This window comes from Pongo pygmaeus, chromosome 13, assembly GCF_028885625.2.
Source record: "Pongo pygmaeus isolate AG05252 chromosome 13, NHGRI_mPonPyg2-v2.0_pri, whole genome shotgun sequence".
NCBI classification, from domain to species: domain Eukaryota; kingdom Metazoa; phylum Chordata; class Mammalia; order Primates; family Hominidae; genus Pongo; species Pongo pygmaeus.
This window is the reverse complement of record NC_072386.2, coordinates 104,802,562-104,819,355: the sequence shown is the minus strand read 5'-3', so window position 1 is coordinate 104,819,355 and position 16,794 is coordinate 104,802,562. Positions and strand designations below refer to the sequence as shown.

The 16,794-nt window shown below is 54.6% G+C and overlaps 1 protein-coding gene across 7 annotated transcripts in view; it reads right to left on the bottom strand.

Moving 5' to 3' along the window:
- The window catches only part of COL27A1 (collagen type XXVII alpha 1 chain), a 160,070-nt gene that overhangs the window by 20,952 nt on the left and 122,324 nt on the right, over positions 1-16,794 (bottom strand). For 6 of the 7 annotated variants that reach the window (XR_010123360.1, XM_063649839.1, XM_054501615.2 and 3 more), the window contains 11 exons: positions 9,258-9,311; positions 9,023-9,130; positions 7,845-7,898; positions 6,826-6,879; positions 3,094-3,150; positions 2,850-2,903; positions 2,638-2,691; positions 2,310-2,363; positions 1,463-1,516; positions 1,243-1,350; positions 656-763 (listed from right to left, as the gene is read on the bottom strand). Coding sequence is in view for 5 of the 7 variants with exons in the window: in XM_063649839.1 (XP_063505909.1) it covers positions 656-763; positions 1,243-1,350; positions 1,463-1,516; positions 2,310-2,363; positions 2,638-2,691; positions 2,850-2,903; positions 3,094-3,150; positions 6,826-6,879; positions 7,845-7,898; positions 9,023-9,130; positions 9,258-9,311 (759 nt within the window). In the remaining 2 variants the exon portion in view is untranslated. Of the gene's footprint in view, positions 1-655; positions 764-1,242; positions 1,351-1,462; positions 1,517-2,309; positions 2,434-2,637; positions 2,692-2,849; positions 2,904-3,093; positions 3,151-6,825; positions 6,880-7,844; positions 7,899-9,022; positions 9,131-9,257; positions 9,312-16,794 lie in introns of all 7 variants that reach the window. The other variant, XR_010123361.1, reaches the window with a different exon arrangement.

The following is a 16,794-nucleotide window of genomic DNA, read 5'->3' as shown; positions in this document are numbered from 1 at the left end:
GTTTCCCCATGTTGGCCAGGCTGGTCTCGAACTCCTGACCTCAAGTGATCAGCCCGCCTCAGCCTCCAAAATGCTGGGATTTTGTGTGAGCCACTGCGTGGCCACCTTTTCCCCGTTTATTCTCATTCCAATCTTCCCTGGGTCAAGGCCATCGCTCCCTCTGCCTCCTGTGTCTCAGAGGGTTCCAACCTTTCCCCAATTAAACCTCGAGCTCAGAGAGGGCAAGAACCACATCTGAGTCATTCATCTACATCTCCCCTTCAGTGTCCAGCCCTTGGCTCTGACGGATTCATGGCGGCCCCCTCCTCCCACGCGGCACTGGGAAGCTTTCTAAGGATGCCTTGGGGATCCCGGCTGCAAGCAACAGCTGTTGTTCCATAAATGTCCACGAGAGGGCGCCCGTGAACAACTCAAAAACCAGTTGAAGGTTTCAAGGGCCTGGTAGGGGCGGTATTTATAGCTCCCCAGATGAACTGTCATTCTGGTTCAAGCTTGGGGCAGGACCCCCAAGCATTGTTGACGGAGAAAGGTCAACAATGTGGACTCCATTTTCACACAGGCCCGGGACATGGGTGCCCAAAGGGTCGGAACCACTAGAGTCTGCATCAAGGCAGAAAGGGCAGAGGGTGGGTAAGTGCATTAAGAGGTATCTGACCTTGAATCCTGGGGGTCCCTGTGCTCCAGGTAAGCCGGCCACACCTGGATTTCCTCTCTTCCCAGCAGGGCCCATGGGGCCAGGGTCCCCATCGTCTCCCTGCTCCCCCTGTTAAGAAAGCAGGCAGAGGAGGGTCTCTTGTGTTTCACGAAATAGCCAAGGAAGCAGATGGCTCAACACCTGGGTGAACCCTGGGTGTAGCTGGAGGAAAGGGTCACACTCCAGGATGGAGGTCAGACAGCCTGTGTGTGATGTGGCTGGACCAGGAGGACAGGAGGAGCTGAGGATTGTGAGTGGGGAAGGGCGGGATTCTGAGTGAGGAAGGGGCGGGATAGGAACCCTATCCACCAGGCAGGGGAGGAAAGGAAGGTCTTTCTGGGTGCTGGCATCCAGAAGAGACAGTCAGAAGGTCCACACTCCCAGGTGCCAGGGAATGAGATGGTTGCCCGCCCCAGGGAAACTTCTGGATGTGTTGGTTCTGCCCATCCAAGTTTCCAAACGGGCTCCTCTGGCCCATGGCCTGGGGAAGTTCCCCGACACCTGGTCCCAAATGGAGCCACCATCTGTTAACGCCAATCCCTGCTCACCTGCTGTCCCGCTTGCCCGTCCCTGCCAGGAAGCCCATCTGGTCCAGCGATGCCCTCGAGGCCCTGTCTCCCCACCACGCCCCGGGGCCCTGGCAGCCCCTGCAGGCCCTGGGGGGTACATAAAAAGCTGGTGAGGGCATTTGGTGCGGGGAGTGGGGGGAGGGTGGGTGTGGGGGGCAGGCAGGGAGGCTGGCTGGAAACAGCAGCTGTAGTCACTCACCTGGACCCCCCTCCGGCCTGGGGCCCCCGCCTTGCCTTGCTTTCCCTTTGGTCCCTGAAAAATCAAGGGCCACATGATGGAGGCTGCCTGCTAGAGGTGTGGGACCCTAGGGGCTCTGGAAGGAGGGACTGAGAGGATTGTGGGCCCCTGGGTGAACATCTGATGCCACAGATGTGCCCAAGCACTCTGGCCTGGAAGCCTGGGGCCAGAGCTGGTCTTGGAACCTCCCGGGGCTGTCACTGAGCCTGCTCTGGGACCTGGTATCCCCTCACTGGCATTGACAATTTCCTGGGAGGAGACAGAGGCCACAGTTCCACTGGATCTTTTAGAGACTAGGTATCACTGAGGCAGGTAGGTGAGGGGGTGCACCCCGGGGAGGGAAAGAGCATTAAGAGAGCACTGGCCAAGTCTGGGGGCTGGGGGAAGGCAGGGGCCCTGGGGCAGAGGCAGGAAGTGGCTCCTGCTCAAGCACCCTGTCTCTGCCTCCTCTTCCTCCATACTCCCTCAACTGACTTCTCCCAGTTTTCTCTCTACAGTGTGGTGTGGGGGAGAGAGAGGCCAGCTTTGGCTCTTGACTGCCCTGGGTTCAAGTCACTCTGGTTGGCCTCAGGCAGTTGGCTCCCCTCCTGGAGCCCCAGTGAAATGGGGCTGATTGTCCCTCCTCACTCAGGCTATTTGAAGGGAGATGGGGTCATGGCCAGAAGCAGCCCGCCGGGCTCCTGGTGGGCCGCCCCTCCCTACCCTGCCTTGTGCCTCTACAGCCTGCCTTTGGTTTGCTGTGTGACTGTGGGTCAGGCTTCCCCCTTCCCGGGACTCAGTCTCCCTGCTGAACCCCTGGCCCTCTTACCTCTGCGCCTTTCGATCCTTTGGGTCCCGGCCACCCCCGGGGTCCCGGATGCCCCTGCAAACCAAGGTGAGATGACGCAAGGCAGCCCCAGGATTCTCTCCCGGGGAGGGTGGCCAGTCTCCGCCTGGAGGGGGAGGGGTGGGGAGGGGTTTGGGGGTGCAGGTTCTGGGGGCATCCCCAGGGTCAGGGCAGGAGAAACAGAAATGGCTGCCCCAGACCCTCCTGCAGGGAGGATCCCTTTAAGCTTTAAAGGGCCTAGTTCTTTAATTCCCACTGCTCCACCCAACTCGGGGTGGGAGGCAGGGATGGGACACGAAGCACCACTCACGGGTTGGCCCTGCTGGCCTGGCTTTCCACGGAGGCCTTGCACACCCTCCTGTCCCTGGAAGCCAAACAGAGACAGGTAAGGGGGGCCCATCCTGCAGAGGGCTGGGAGGTAGCACAGAAGCCTGGGAAGTTCTTGTTCTTTCTAGACATGTGTCATCCCCCTCCTCCCTGACATGCCTGATCCTGCCAGCAGGTAGGAGCTCTGATACTTACAGGGTACCCAGGGTCCCCCGGTTCCCCACGGTCTCCTCGATCACCCACAGGGCCCTGAATGACAAAGACAACAGCAAAATTTGGGCCGCCAGGTGCCGAGGATGCCAGCCCTGGGCCCTGTTGGCCACCACCTCTGCGGAGCTCTCAGGGACCTGGCCCCTGATCGGCCCACCCCTCTCCATGCAGCGGGAGGCTCAGATTCCACCTAGGACTCCACATGGTTCAGGGAAGGGAGGGGGCTTACCCGATCTCCAGGTGGCCCAGGGGGCCCCTCGGCCTTGCCGTCCTCGCCCTGCTCCCCCTGTGGACACAGAACCAGCTTTAGGGCAAACCGCCTGCTCCTGGGGAATGTGGGGAATTCCAGATGGAAAGCGCTTCGTCAGAGATGAAGTCTAGCCTGCTTAGGGTTACAGATGGGGACACAAACTAGAGAGGGAAGGGTAGGTGTGTCTGAGCCAGACTCAGGCTGGTGTGGAACCAGGATTGTGGAACACAGAACAGTGCTTTGTGCCCTCCAGATGCCCTTGAGCTGTAGGATCCTGCAGGAAGTCAGGGAGCTCAGACAGCTGGGTTCACATCCTGGCTTGCAAAGGACCAGCCGTGTGGCCCTGTAACACTTCCCTTCCTGTCTTTGAGCTCTCTCCTCAGCTGGGGAATAGGAGAACAGAGCGGAGTGGGGTGGGGTGAAGGGGACAGCGTGTGATGCCCATCAAGGAGTGGTGAGGACTCCATGGAATGATGCGCGACGCCCGGCAGGGAGTAACGCCAACTCCAGCAGCTGGCACGCATGGGCACTGCTCTGGGCCAGACATCCACAGCGCAGCGCTGTGAAGCAGATGCGATTATTATCCCAATTCACAGATGAGGCTCAGAGAGATGATGGGAACTGCTCAGAGCTCTTCACCCTCAATCCGAGAGTCCCTGTCTCCGATCCTTGCTGGGAGGAACCAGCTTTAGGATGAAACTCCTACCCTCCATGGTAGCCCCAGGTGGCACTTGGCAGACGGTCAGCACGGGGGCTGTGTCCATAAGATGGGCTCCTATGTGCAGAGCGGGACTGGAGCGCCTCCCGGTGCTGTTGAGATGACTCGGTGAGGAAAGGCACAGGAAACACTCAGCAGGCTGCTGCCCACGTGGCAGGGGCTCAGCAGATGGTGTTAAAATTGCCGTAGCCGGTAACAATAGCAGCAATGAGACTGTGTCATATAGACATGGCCAGAGACGGGGGTCGGGGGGTGGAACAGAGTTTAGAGGTGAGGTCCTTATGCCATGGCCACCCCAGGCCCTGGTCCACCCACAGGATAGGTGTAGACGCCACCTTTCAACTACAAGGATGGTGTAAGCAGAACCACAAATGGCAGAATCTCAGGGCTCAGAAGACTCCAGCCCCAGAAACTGGTGTCACTCCCCTGGGCACAGGGCTCAAGCCAGGCACCCCTGAGCCCCTTTGTTCATAGGGATTGAAAGGGGGCCGGAAGAGGCTGGACAGAGGCAAAGCGTCCCTGGGGCTGGGACACATCCCTGGTCGGAGGCAGTTCTAAAGGCTGGTGGTGATCGGCCACCAGCCTGGGGCCTCTGTGGTTCTGGTGGGTGGAGGCTGAAGGCTGGCAGGGACTTGGCCTGAGGTCTAGAACCAGCTGTACCCAGAGGGGTGGCCCAGGGAGCGGAGATTCCGTCTTGACCCCGCCCACTCTCTGTGGTTCTTGGATCCAGTGCTCAAGTCCCACTGTGGATAGAGGCAGCTGGACTTGAGCGCTTTGGGGAAGGGGCCTGCCTGTGTCTACCTAGCGTGTTCCATGTGCCAGGCACTCTGTGAGGTTTGTTTCATCCGATCTGCACAGTAACCTATACCGCTGGGACTACTGTCCACACTTAAAGATGGGAAACTAAGAGGAAGGAAGGTCTTAGCCAAGGCCACTCAGGAATCAGGGGGCAATCTGGGCCCAAAGCCAGCGATACTGATCCCCCGCAATGTGAGTATAGTCTGGGGATGCATTTTTTAAAATTCTATTATTATTATACTTTAAGTTTTAGGGTACATGTGCACAACGTGCAGGTTTGTTACATATGTATACATGTGCCACGTTGGTGTGCTGCACCCATTAACTCATCATTTAGCATTAGGTATATCATCTTTTAGCACCAGAAACCTGGTAGGATACTTCCCTGCCCTGTCCAAGTCCCAGAGTCTCATCCCCTCTCTCTGGCCACCAGCTTTGTAGTGAGCTCACCCCAACGGTGAGCGGGGGTGGGCGGTTCAAGTTAAAGAGTATATGGCTTCCTTATCTTGGGTCTGCTTTTGGTTAGGGAAGCAGGGTCTGGCGTCAGACAGATGGGGTCTAAATCCTGGCCCTGCCACCCTCTTACTACAGATCCTGGACTAGTCTCTGAGCCTCATGGGGACTCAGTTTCCCCACCTGTCTTGTAGAACAATGGTACCTCTGCACTGGGGCTGTGGTGAGGATTACAGGAGGAATGGCAGGGAAAGAGCTCTACACGTGGGCGTGTGCTCGGTGGGTCACCCCAGGAACCTGCTCTCTCCTCCCCAGCACCGTCCAGCTTGCGGGGTGGCTGTTCATTCATGGGACTCGCCCTATTTTTGAGACCTCTAAGAGCATCATTTCCATCCTCTAGCTCAGGGCCTGGAACACACTAAATCTTCCATAAATACCTGTTGGAGAGCTAGAGGAATGAACGAATCTAATAACGCCTTCTAAGTGAGAAAAGGCATCTGGCTGATGTACATGTGCTGCCCCCACCTTGGCCTCTCATTCCCAAGGACCCCACCACTGGATGAGGCACTCAAGGCTCAGGGAATCCTGGGGACCCCTGCAAGGCCCCTGCAGCCTTAGGGCAGATTTGGTGTTAGGGTCCCATTCTCAGCAGCCACAGAAACTGCTTCTAGAGCTGTAGATGCTCCATAGCAGAGGCCTTGGGGCACACCGGGGCCTCCTTGTTTCAGAGTCTGTGTTAACCCCTTCTGTGCCAGCCCTGGCAGGCTGCAAGGGCCCAGGAGGGACCCGGGGTACTGAGTGGCACCTTCTGTGGCTTCCTGTGGAATCGGCTGGGGCGGGTGGCCCTCTACGATGGCTGAGCTGTCCTCCTCCAGCAGGAGGAAGGGGTCGGCTGGGCAGCACGCTGGGCCAGCATGAGTCACCAACAGCAGGATTTAGTTAGTGGGGAGCTGACTCAGCAAAAGAAAGGCGTGCCGGGGAGGCAGGGGGCAAGCGAAGCGTTCCAGCTGAGGCAGCAGAGGAGGGGAGGAGGAGGAAAGACAGGAAGGACTCAGGCGACGAAGGTAGGACTTAGACACGTGGGTTCTGGGGCCCGTTCGGGATTGCCTTGGACGTGACACCACGGCAACACCTTGGACGTTCTGGCACTCCTGGCCCTCCACATCCCCACTGGCATGGGGGGCAGGGTCCAGGGATCAGCGAGGATCCTTCCAGCAATTCCTCTCCTCTACTGAATCTTGAGCCAACGCGTGGGGAATGAACATGCCTTCCCCTCTGCCTTGGTGGGTCCTTCCTTGACCACTAACTACTGGGGTTCCTCGCTGTCTGTCCTAAGCCTCTCCTGCTCAGCATCCTCTCCCCGCTCTCGCTGGGTGATCTTATTCATGGGCAAGGCTTCAATTCCCATGTCCACACAGATGATGGAGTCGCAGTTTTAGTCATTACAAGATTGATGTCCATTTCTGCTTCTTGACTGTAAGCCCCGTGAGGGCAGGGACTGCATGTTTTCGTTCCAGCGCTGGGTACAAAGATGATACCCAGCACATAGTGCTGATTGTGGATCTGACGGCTCCTGCAGGCTGGGCACAGTGGCAGTGACACCAGCCTCGGCTGCTGCAGGGGGTGAGCCCCCACAGGCTTCTCCAGCCATGGGTACCCCAGGGGCTTTCTCCTCTGGCCCTGAAGCTGACCTCAGCCTCAGACACGAGGGTGCAGCTGCTTCCCCCAGAGCAAACACCCACCTTTTCGCCTTTTGGTCCAGGAGGTCCGAGGGGTCCCACAATGCCTTTGTGTCCCTGCAGGCAAACAAGGAGACAAGAAGGAGGGAAGTGAGAATGAGGACTCAGGAAGGACAAAGGACATGGACTCCAAGATGGGGACACTGGGCTGCAAAACTGGGTCCCAGCTCTGCTCCAGCTGGCTGTGTGGCTCTGAGTAAGTCTGTGCCTGTCTGGGCCCTGGCCTTCCAGATGTGCCATGCTGGTCCCAGACACACCCCAAAGGGGTGTTCCAGCTTGAATGGTCGGGGGCCCCACCCTGGAGCAGACCTGGAAGGGTATCTCGGGAGAACCAGCTTTGTCCTCCAAGCCAGGACCAGGGACAGGGGCAAAATGCTGCCTCAACAGACCTTCCAGGCTTCAGCTAGGCCTGCAGGTGCGGACACCCACTGTGGGCTCCTCGCAACACCCCTCCAGGTCTTGTCTCTCCTCTTTTCCTCTCCCTCTCCTCCCCTCCCTGCTGTATTTCTTCCAGACACTGGATCTAGAGTCACGAGGACCAGGGTTAGGATCCCACCTCCAAACTGAAGCGGTCAGGCCTTGTGCATGCTCTTTATCCTCCTGAGCCCCGGTTTCCCCTTCTGAGTAGGCACCATATCCCTCTGAGCCCTGGTTTCTCCAGATGTGTACATGGGTTTGACTCAGCCATGTCTAAGAAGGTGCCAACCTGGATGCAAAAATGGTCCCTTCCCCAGACAGCAGACAAGGCATGCGGAACGCCCACCCCAGGCAGGAAATACCCAGGAAGGCTTGGGGTGGCACATTTCGCTCTGGTGGCCCCAACCACACCTATCCCATCCATGATCCTCCACCCCAACCACGGCTCTGGGCCCAGGGCTCCCTGGGGCAGGTGAGACCCCACATCTTCAGTGTCCCAGGGGTCAACCTTCAGCTGGGAGGTGGTGGGGCAGAGGCTGGCATGGCCTGTGTGTCCAGGCCTGTAGGACAGAGTCAGGGGGTGGGGTGAGGTGACATCCGCTTACATCATAACCAGCCAGTCCCGGTTCTCCTTGGGCCCCCATGCGTCCCGGAGCACCCTACAAGAGGAGGAGACCCTCGTTGGTATGGAGTGTGGCTCTCACAGTGGGGACACAGCAGTCTCCCCGCAGGCTCCAGCCCCACTCCGCCCAGCAGCCTGACACATCCATGCTGCCCATAACCAAGGTGTGTGAACAAGGCGGAAAGCCAGTGACATCATCCCTCCTCCCTGGAGATCCTCGCCCCCGCCCCAGCCCTCCTTCTCCTGGCTCCAGGGGTTCAAGACAGCTGATTGCTAAATTTTCAGGACTTTTACAAGCCAGTGAAACAATTGTATGGACTTACGGTTAAATTAATTTTATTAAAAACAAAGATAGAGGATACTCAAAACTCATCTCCTCCTATTCATTTTCCTACATTTTCCTCCTACCTACACTCATGAGGTTATTTTGGTCTATTGCATCTGTGCGTGTTGGTGGAAATACTGCTTAAGGGAGTGCTGCTGTGTAACTCCTCCCCAGTCTGCATTCCGTGATGTCATGTCCGTGACTTGAAACCAGCCACGGAGGGAGCATTTACACCGCAGAAACTGACAAATACCACAAACCATCCTGGTTGCTTAACCTTACACACAACCAGCTCGGAGCTGCCGTGTCACCCTCTTCAGCCTCCTTCCCTGGCTTCCCCCTGGGGTCTTCATCTCCTGGAGGTATCAAAGCCCTCCGGGCCCCTTCCTTCAGGGCAGCCCAGCAATGCTGGGACACCCTCAGAGTCATCCAGGGACCTGCAGCAGCATCGCTCCGTTCCTCCTGAATCTATTTCCAGTGGGAAATCTCCTTGTTTGATAAAAACAGTTCTAAGAATCTGGTCCTTTCTCCCCCGATGCTAATAACAAGGTTTATTAATTTGGGTCCACAGAGGGCTTCAGGGGACCCACACACCCCTTCAAATTGCAGGAAATATTCTGTGTGGTGTATACTGTTCCGGAGGCGGGGCTGCAGCTTTCTGCAGGTTACCAAAGTGATTCATGATTCAGAGAGGTGGCTGGGACAATGAGCACCAGGTGTTCAGCTAATAGCTGGGGTGGGTGATACCAGCACAGAGAAGCCTGGTGTCTCCTTTCCTGCCCTTGGTTCCCTCTATTCCATATCTGACTCTCCCACCCCAGCCATAGAGTCCTCACCGTTGGTCCCAGGCTGCCCCGGGACCCTTTAGGGCCTGGAGTGCCAGGGGGTCCAGGGTCTCCAGGGACGCCCATCTCACCCAGCTGTCCTTGGTAGCCCTTGGCGCCCTGCAACAGGAGGAAAGACAAGCTGTCACCAGGCCCCAGCAGGATGGAGGGGCCAGGGAGAGGAGGGATGTAGGGAAGGGATGCGGGGGAGGGATGTGGGCCTATCAAGGCAGAAGGGGGCACCTACCTTGGCTCCAGTGCGGCCCTTCTCGCCTTGCTTCCCTGATTTTCCTTCAGGACCCTGAAGAGAGAGGAGGGAAAGAGCAAGAGAAAGATGAGAGAAGAGAGGAAATTGAGACGGATCCGCAAGGCGGTCAGACTGTCGGCTCTGGAGGCAGATGGCCTGGTTCGAAACTGACTACCCGTGTGACCTTGAGCCTGACCTAATTTCCCAGGCTCAGCATCCTCTGCTGTGAAGTGGGGCCAGTGTCACAGAACTTAGGGATTCAACTTGGCGATGTAAGAACGTGCTGACAGTGAGGCCCGGGTGCAGGGGTGGATGCCGGGTGCGGCTTCTGCAATTGCTGGCTTTGCTGTTGTCATGGTTACTGTTAGGCATCCAGGGGTGTCCTACAGGGAGCAACTCTCTGCACTGAGCTCTCTCCAGCGCCAAGTGCTGTTCCACCCTCCCAACGATCTTGAACATCAGGCCCCAATGAGACCCACTTCCAGTTGAGGCAGCCAAGTTCCCAAAGATACAGTGACTTTTGCCCAGGGTCCCAGCTGCGTCTTGCAGGCCCTGAATCAATCCCAGCTGTGTCTGGCTCCGTGCCCAGGGCTCTTACCACCCCCTGGCTCATGGCCCCCATTGATGACATGAGGTGGCAGGAGAGGATTTCTAGGTTCTTCCCTATCTCTGAGATGTTGTGTGTCACTTGTGAGCAATTCCTGTGGGCATGTCCCTTGAACAGGCCCCTCCTCTCTCAGGGACTGGGCTGGAGGAGCCTCCTCACAGTAGGGAATTGTGCTGGAAAGGCAGCTGCCTTCTCCCACTTTCCTTGGAGTCCCCAGGCCATTCCCTCTGACAGGCCACTCTGCCCCTGCCGCACAGGGCTTCCCAAAGAGATGCTCTGTCCTGCCCTGCCCTGCCCTGCCCTGCCCTGCCCTGCCCTGCCCTGCCCTGCCCTGGGAGGGCAAATCCAGCTTTGTGTCCACAGTTGTCAGAGAAACTGCACAGCAAGGGTGAGTGAGTGTGTGCAAGTGTGAATGCGACAGTAAGAGACAGACACAGAGAGAAAGAGAAGAGAGAGAATCAATCCTGGGCCATACTAGGTCAGGATGGAGGGAGTGGGGCAGGCAGCGTTTCTGGCCTGGAAAGGACTTCTTGACTGCAAGCCTCAAAGGATCTGGAAAGAATGTCTATGCTCTTGGTAAGCACTAAGGAGCTGCTTTGATGTAATCCCTCTGGTTGCATTAACAGAGGCACCAGATGTAGAATGAAGGAGGTGATGTCCCATTTGGGAATAGGTATTGTACTTTAAGAAGAAGCACTGACTAATTGTGATAGAAGAGGGACAGGAAGAGGAGGTCCTAGAGGAACAAGGAAACATCTGGACCAACCCAGAGGACTTGGTTCCTGTCTGCAGATTTCTGCAGCTGTTCTGGGGGCAGGGCCAGCCATGTTCTCTAGGGTGGCCGGCACATGAAAATTATGGGGCGGCTGGCTTTGATTCAGCACAAGGGAGAAATGTCTGCTCTAAAGACTAACGCGGCATCAGCTATGATGCCAGAAAAGATGACGCTATCCCAAAGAGATGCACCAGTCAGACCACCCTGCGGTCCTCAGAAAGGCAGGAACAGCGGCCCGGGAAGGACCTCAGCACAGACTGCCTGCAACCCGGTGCCTGAGTCTACATGTACCCCTGGACAAATCCTGCTTTTTCTCTGAACCTTAGTTTCCCCACCTCTAGTATGGGACTAGACCCGTGGCCTCCTGCCACATACAGCTACTGAACACTTGAAATGTGGCTACTATGACTGAGGAACTAAATTCTTAATATTATTTAACTTTAATTAATTTAAAATTAAATTTAAGGCTGGGCACGGTGGCTCACGCCTGTAATCCCAGCACTTTGGGAGGCTGAGGTGGGTGGATCACTTGAGGCCAGGAGCTCAAGACCAGCCTGGCCAACGTGGCGAAACGCTGTCTCTACTAAAAATACAAAAATTAGCCAGGTGTGGTAGTGCATGCCTGTAATCCAGCTACCTGGGAGTGCCGAGGCATGAGAATTTCTTGAACCCGGGAGGCGGAGATTGCGGTGAGCACCACTGCACTCCAGCCTGGGCGACAGAGTGAGACTGTGTCTCAAAAGAAAAAAAAAAATTAAAAGTTGACACACCCAATTAGGTTGCTACAAAACTTGTTTGGAGTAACTTGGGTATATGAACCTACATTGTCAACTGTAAATTTTATGAAATCTAAATACAGATCAAATATTTCCAATGAAATTTTATATACAATGAAAATCTAAACACAGATCAGGTATTCCCAATGAAAATTCACATCTGAATTGAGATATGCTATGAGTATATACTATACACTGGATTTCAAAGACTTACTACAAAAAGAGTGCTAAATATCTTATTAATGATTTTTATATTGATTATATTTTGAAATGATAATATTTGGATATATTGGGCTAAATAAACTATATTATTAAAATTAATTCCTTTTTAAAATTTGAGACAAGGTCTCTCTCTGTTGCCCAGGCTGGAACACAGTGGCTCGATCTCAGCTCACTGCAGCCTCAACCTCTGGGACTCAAGTGATCCTCCCACCTCAGCCTCCCGAGTAGCGGAGACTACAGGCATGCACCACCACGCCCAGCTAACTTTTTAATTTAATTTAATTTAATTTTTATAGGGACAAGTTCTCACTATGTTGCCCAGGCTGGTCTTGCACTTTTAGGCTCAAACAACCCTCCCACCTTGGCTGCCTAAAGTGCTGGGACTACCGGCATGAGCCACTGCACTGGCCCTTAAAATTAAAGTTACCTGTTTCTTTTTGCTTTTTTGAAAGGTGGCTACTAGAAAATTTAAAAGGAGTGGCTTGTATATGGCTTGTATTTCATTTCTATCGGACTGCACTAGGCAATCTCAAAGTCTCCAGCTCCTCTGGTGATAAAACACCAACAATCCCTACAACCCTCACCACGGGCCATGTGATGTGTTCTCATTCTACATAAATGTTTGTTCAATTCTCGCCAGTGTTTGGAGGAAGGGATTATTTATCCCGTTTTGGAGCTAAAGGAACTGAGGCTCAGTGAGAGGAAGCCCTCTGTGGGCCTCCCAGCCAGGTCAGAAGTGACATGCAGCTCCTCCACTTCTGGGGCACCTCTCCTTCCAGGCTGGTCTTGGTCAGGCAACGGGGAAGCCATGTCACAGTGATTGGTGGCATTTTCCAGTGCACTGAGGTGGCGGCAATGGCTGATTGATCCCTTGCAGAAGGCGAGATGAGTCAGTGCTGAGGCATGCGGTACAGGGGCAGGGAGATGGGAGGCTGCGTCTCCCCTGGGACAGGGCGCCACTTGCTGGGACGTGCCCTCTCCAGCCGAGAACATACATACAGTGGGTGAGGCTGTGGGCCCGGAATGAAGATTTCTGCTGGGCCCCATCCATATAGATGCATTTCTGGAAAGGCCTCGATGGCTTATAAAATTCGAATTTTAAATACTCAACTGTTTCCAGGCCACAGAGTGGGAGGTATTTATCCTGATGCCAAAGAGACTCAAGTAAGGCCCCTCACTGCCTTATCACTTGGCACACACTTCATCTGGCCCAAGTGACTCTCTTTCCAATCCCAGCATTTGAGAAATGGGAGTGATGGCAAAATATTGACATTAACACAGCTACCACCACCACACCACTACCACCATCATCATCACCATGATCATCACCACTACCCACACCATACCACCACACCATCATCATCATCACCACCACCCCCACCACATCATCATCATCACCACTCCCACCCCCACCACATCATCATCATCACCACCACTACCCACACCACATCATCATCATCACCACCACCCACACCACATCATCATCATCACCACTCCCACCCACACCACATCATCATCATCACCACCACCACCCACACCATACCACCACACCATCATCATCATCACCACCCCCACCACGTCATCATCATCACCACCACCACCCACACCACATCATCATCATCACCACCACCACCACTCACACCATACCACCACACCATCATCATCATCACCACCACCACCCACACCACATCATCATCATCACCACCACCACCCTCCACACCATACCACCGCATCATCATCATCATCACCACCACCACCCACACCACATCATCATCATCACCACTCCCACCCCCACCACATCGTCATCATCACCACCACCACCCACACCATACCACCACACCATCATCATCATCACCACCCCCACCACGTCATCATCATCACCACCACCACCCACACCACATCATCATCATCACCACCACTACCCACACCATACCACCACACCATCATCATCATCACCACCACCACCACTCACACCATACCACCACACCATCATCATCATCACTCCCACCCCCACCACATCATCATCATCACCACCACCCACACCATACCACCACACCATCATCATCATCACTCCCACCCCCACCACGTCATCATCATCACCACCACCACCCACACCACATCATCATCATCACCACCACCACCACTCACACCATACCACCACATCATCATCATCACCACCACCACCCACACCACATCATCATCATCACCACCACCACCCACACCACATCATCATCATCACCACCACCACCACTCACACCATACCACCACATCATCATCATCACCACCACCACCCACACCATACCACCACACCATCATCATCATCACCACCACCCTCCACACCATACCACCACATCATCATCATCACCACCACCACCCACACCACATCATCATCATCACCACCACCACCCACACCATACCACCACACCATCATCATCATCACCACCACCCTCCACACCATACCACCCATCATCATCATCACCACCACCACCCACACCACATCATCATCATCACCACTGCCACCCCCACCACATCATCATCATCACCACCACCACCCACACCATACCACCACACCATCATCATCACCACCACCACCCACACCATACCACCACACCATCATCATCATCACTCCCACCCCCACCACATCATCATCATCACCACTCCCACCCCCACCACATCATCATCATCATCACCACCACCCACACCACATCATCATCATCATCACCACCACCACCCACACCACATCATCATCATCACCACTCCCACCCCCACCACATCATCATCATCACCACCACCACCCTCCACACCACTGCCATGACCACCATCATCACTCCCCCGCCATCATTACCACCATCACCACCACTACCACTATCATTAGCACCACCACCACCATTATCACCACCACCATCATCACCACCATCATCACCACCACCATCACCACCACCATCATCACTGCCCCATCATCATCATTATCATCACCACCATCACCACCATCACCACCCCCGCCATCATCATCACCACCACCAACCACCACCATCACCCTCACCTCCACTCCACCCCCACTATCACCATCACCACCACCACCATCACTGCGCCATCATCATCATTATCATCACCACCATCACCACCACCACCACCCCCGCCATCATCATCACCACCACCAACCACCACCATCACCCTCACCTCCACTCCACCCCCACTATCACCATCACCACCACCACCATCACTGCCCCATCATCATCATTATCATCACCACCATCACCACCACCACCACCACCACCACCATCACCCTCGCCTCCACTCCACCCCCACTATCACCATCACCACCACCACCACCATCACCCTCACCTCCACTCCACTCCCACCCCCCACTACCACCATCAACACCCCCATCATCTTCATCATCATCACCAACACCAACACCATCATCAGTACTACCACCATCACCATCATTATTATCATCATTACCACCACTACCATTGCTGCTGCCCCCACCCACACCATCCACTCACCATCACCACCAGCCACCACCAGCCTCTAGTCACTTTCTCCTCTAAATTTATAAAGACTCTCTTTTATATTTCTGGTGCATTGTATAAAGTGCTTTCCTACCCTAAGTTTTATTTATTCTTTATAGATAAGAAAACCAAGGCTCAGAGAGGGGCAGTGATTTGCCCAAAGTCACACAGAGAATGGGTTCCTTGAGCCAGAAACTCAAGTTCAACCTCAGGACTCCGGTTCCAAGGCTATTTCTGCCATGTGTTCCTGCCTATTCCACAGCCATGATACTCAACACTCACTAAAAAAGCGTCCCTGGAACGCTGGAGCTCAAAGAAATCTTAGCACACATTCCTTCCAAATCCTCCAAGGGCAAAACCAGAGAGGGCGGGGAGCAGGTGAAAGGTCGCCGACCAAGTTCCTAATGCAGAATCCTGGCCCGGGCCCCTCCTGCTAAATTCCCCTTGGCCCATTTCCCCGCCGCTGAGTCAAGCCTGGGGGAAGCCTCCTGGCTGACTCAGCACCCTCGTATTCTTCTCTAGTTTGGTGAGTTCATTCTGTTGCAGCTGTTTAGCGGGATTGGCACTTCAGTGCTATTTTTAGGAAACAAATATTTTCCCACAACCATAGTTTGTTGCAGGCTAGCTTGGATCTGTCCTAGGTTAGTCATGTAAACACATCAGGGGGGAAAAACAGTGTCAAGAGCAGGCCTGAATCAAACTGGGCTGCTTTGCCTAGGTAACAATGTCGATCTCTCCGCTTGAGGGATGAAGAGTGAAAATGACACCCCAGGGAGACTGGGATGGCAGCAGAGGCGTGAGTTCTCACCACCTGGTTGACTCAAGTTAGATGCCAGCAGGCCTGTGCATTTGGGCATTTTGTCTGCAAGGCCACCTAATCCACGGGTCCCAAGGAGTTCAACTGAACCAACCCAGCACTCCTGGGTCACACAAACCCTGCTCAACCCTGCTCAACTGTACAAGACTACCACTGCCCCCCACTACCAAGTCAACTTCCGAGTCCCCAGTCCAGTATCTGCGACACTCAAAAATCAACCTTCCACCTGCCTCCAGCTCATCCTCACAGCCCCACAGCCAAGCCCTGGATTCCAACTCTGCCAGAGCACAGGGGCAGTATGCGTAGAGTCAGGCAGGCCTAAGTTCAAATTCCAGCTTTGTCATTTCTCACTGTGTGAGCCTGGGAAGTTTCCTTTACCTCTCTGATTTTCCCAATCCTCAGGGGTTGCTATCGGTATCAAAGAGGGAACCTTCGAGAAAGCACTGGGCAACTTGTCTATACATGTTGAAACAGGAGAATTCTGCTCCCTTCCCTACCGACTTCTATGTCCCTCAAAGTCAGGGATGCTTTCTGATTTACCTCTTCAATCTCAGGGGACCTGGCTCAGGGAAGATGCTCGTGAGGGTCTGTGGACTGACTAAGTACATTTCTATTAGGGTGGAAGAGCAGAGCTCCTCTGTCTTCTCAATCAACAAACAGACTTTGGTTACCTCTTATGTGTCAGGTACTGTTTTTTGGGGTTTTTTGTTGTTGTTGTTGTTGTTTTTGTGACAGAGTCTTGTTCTGTTGCCCAGGCTGGAGTGCAGTGGCACAATGTCAGCTCATTGCAACCCCCGCCTCCCAGGTTCAAGTGATTCTCTTGCC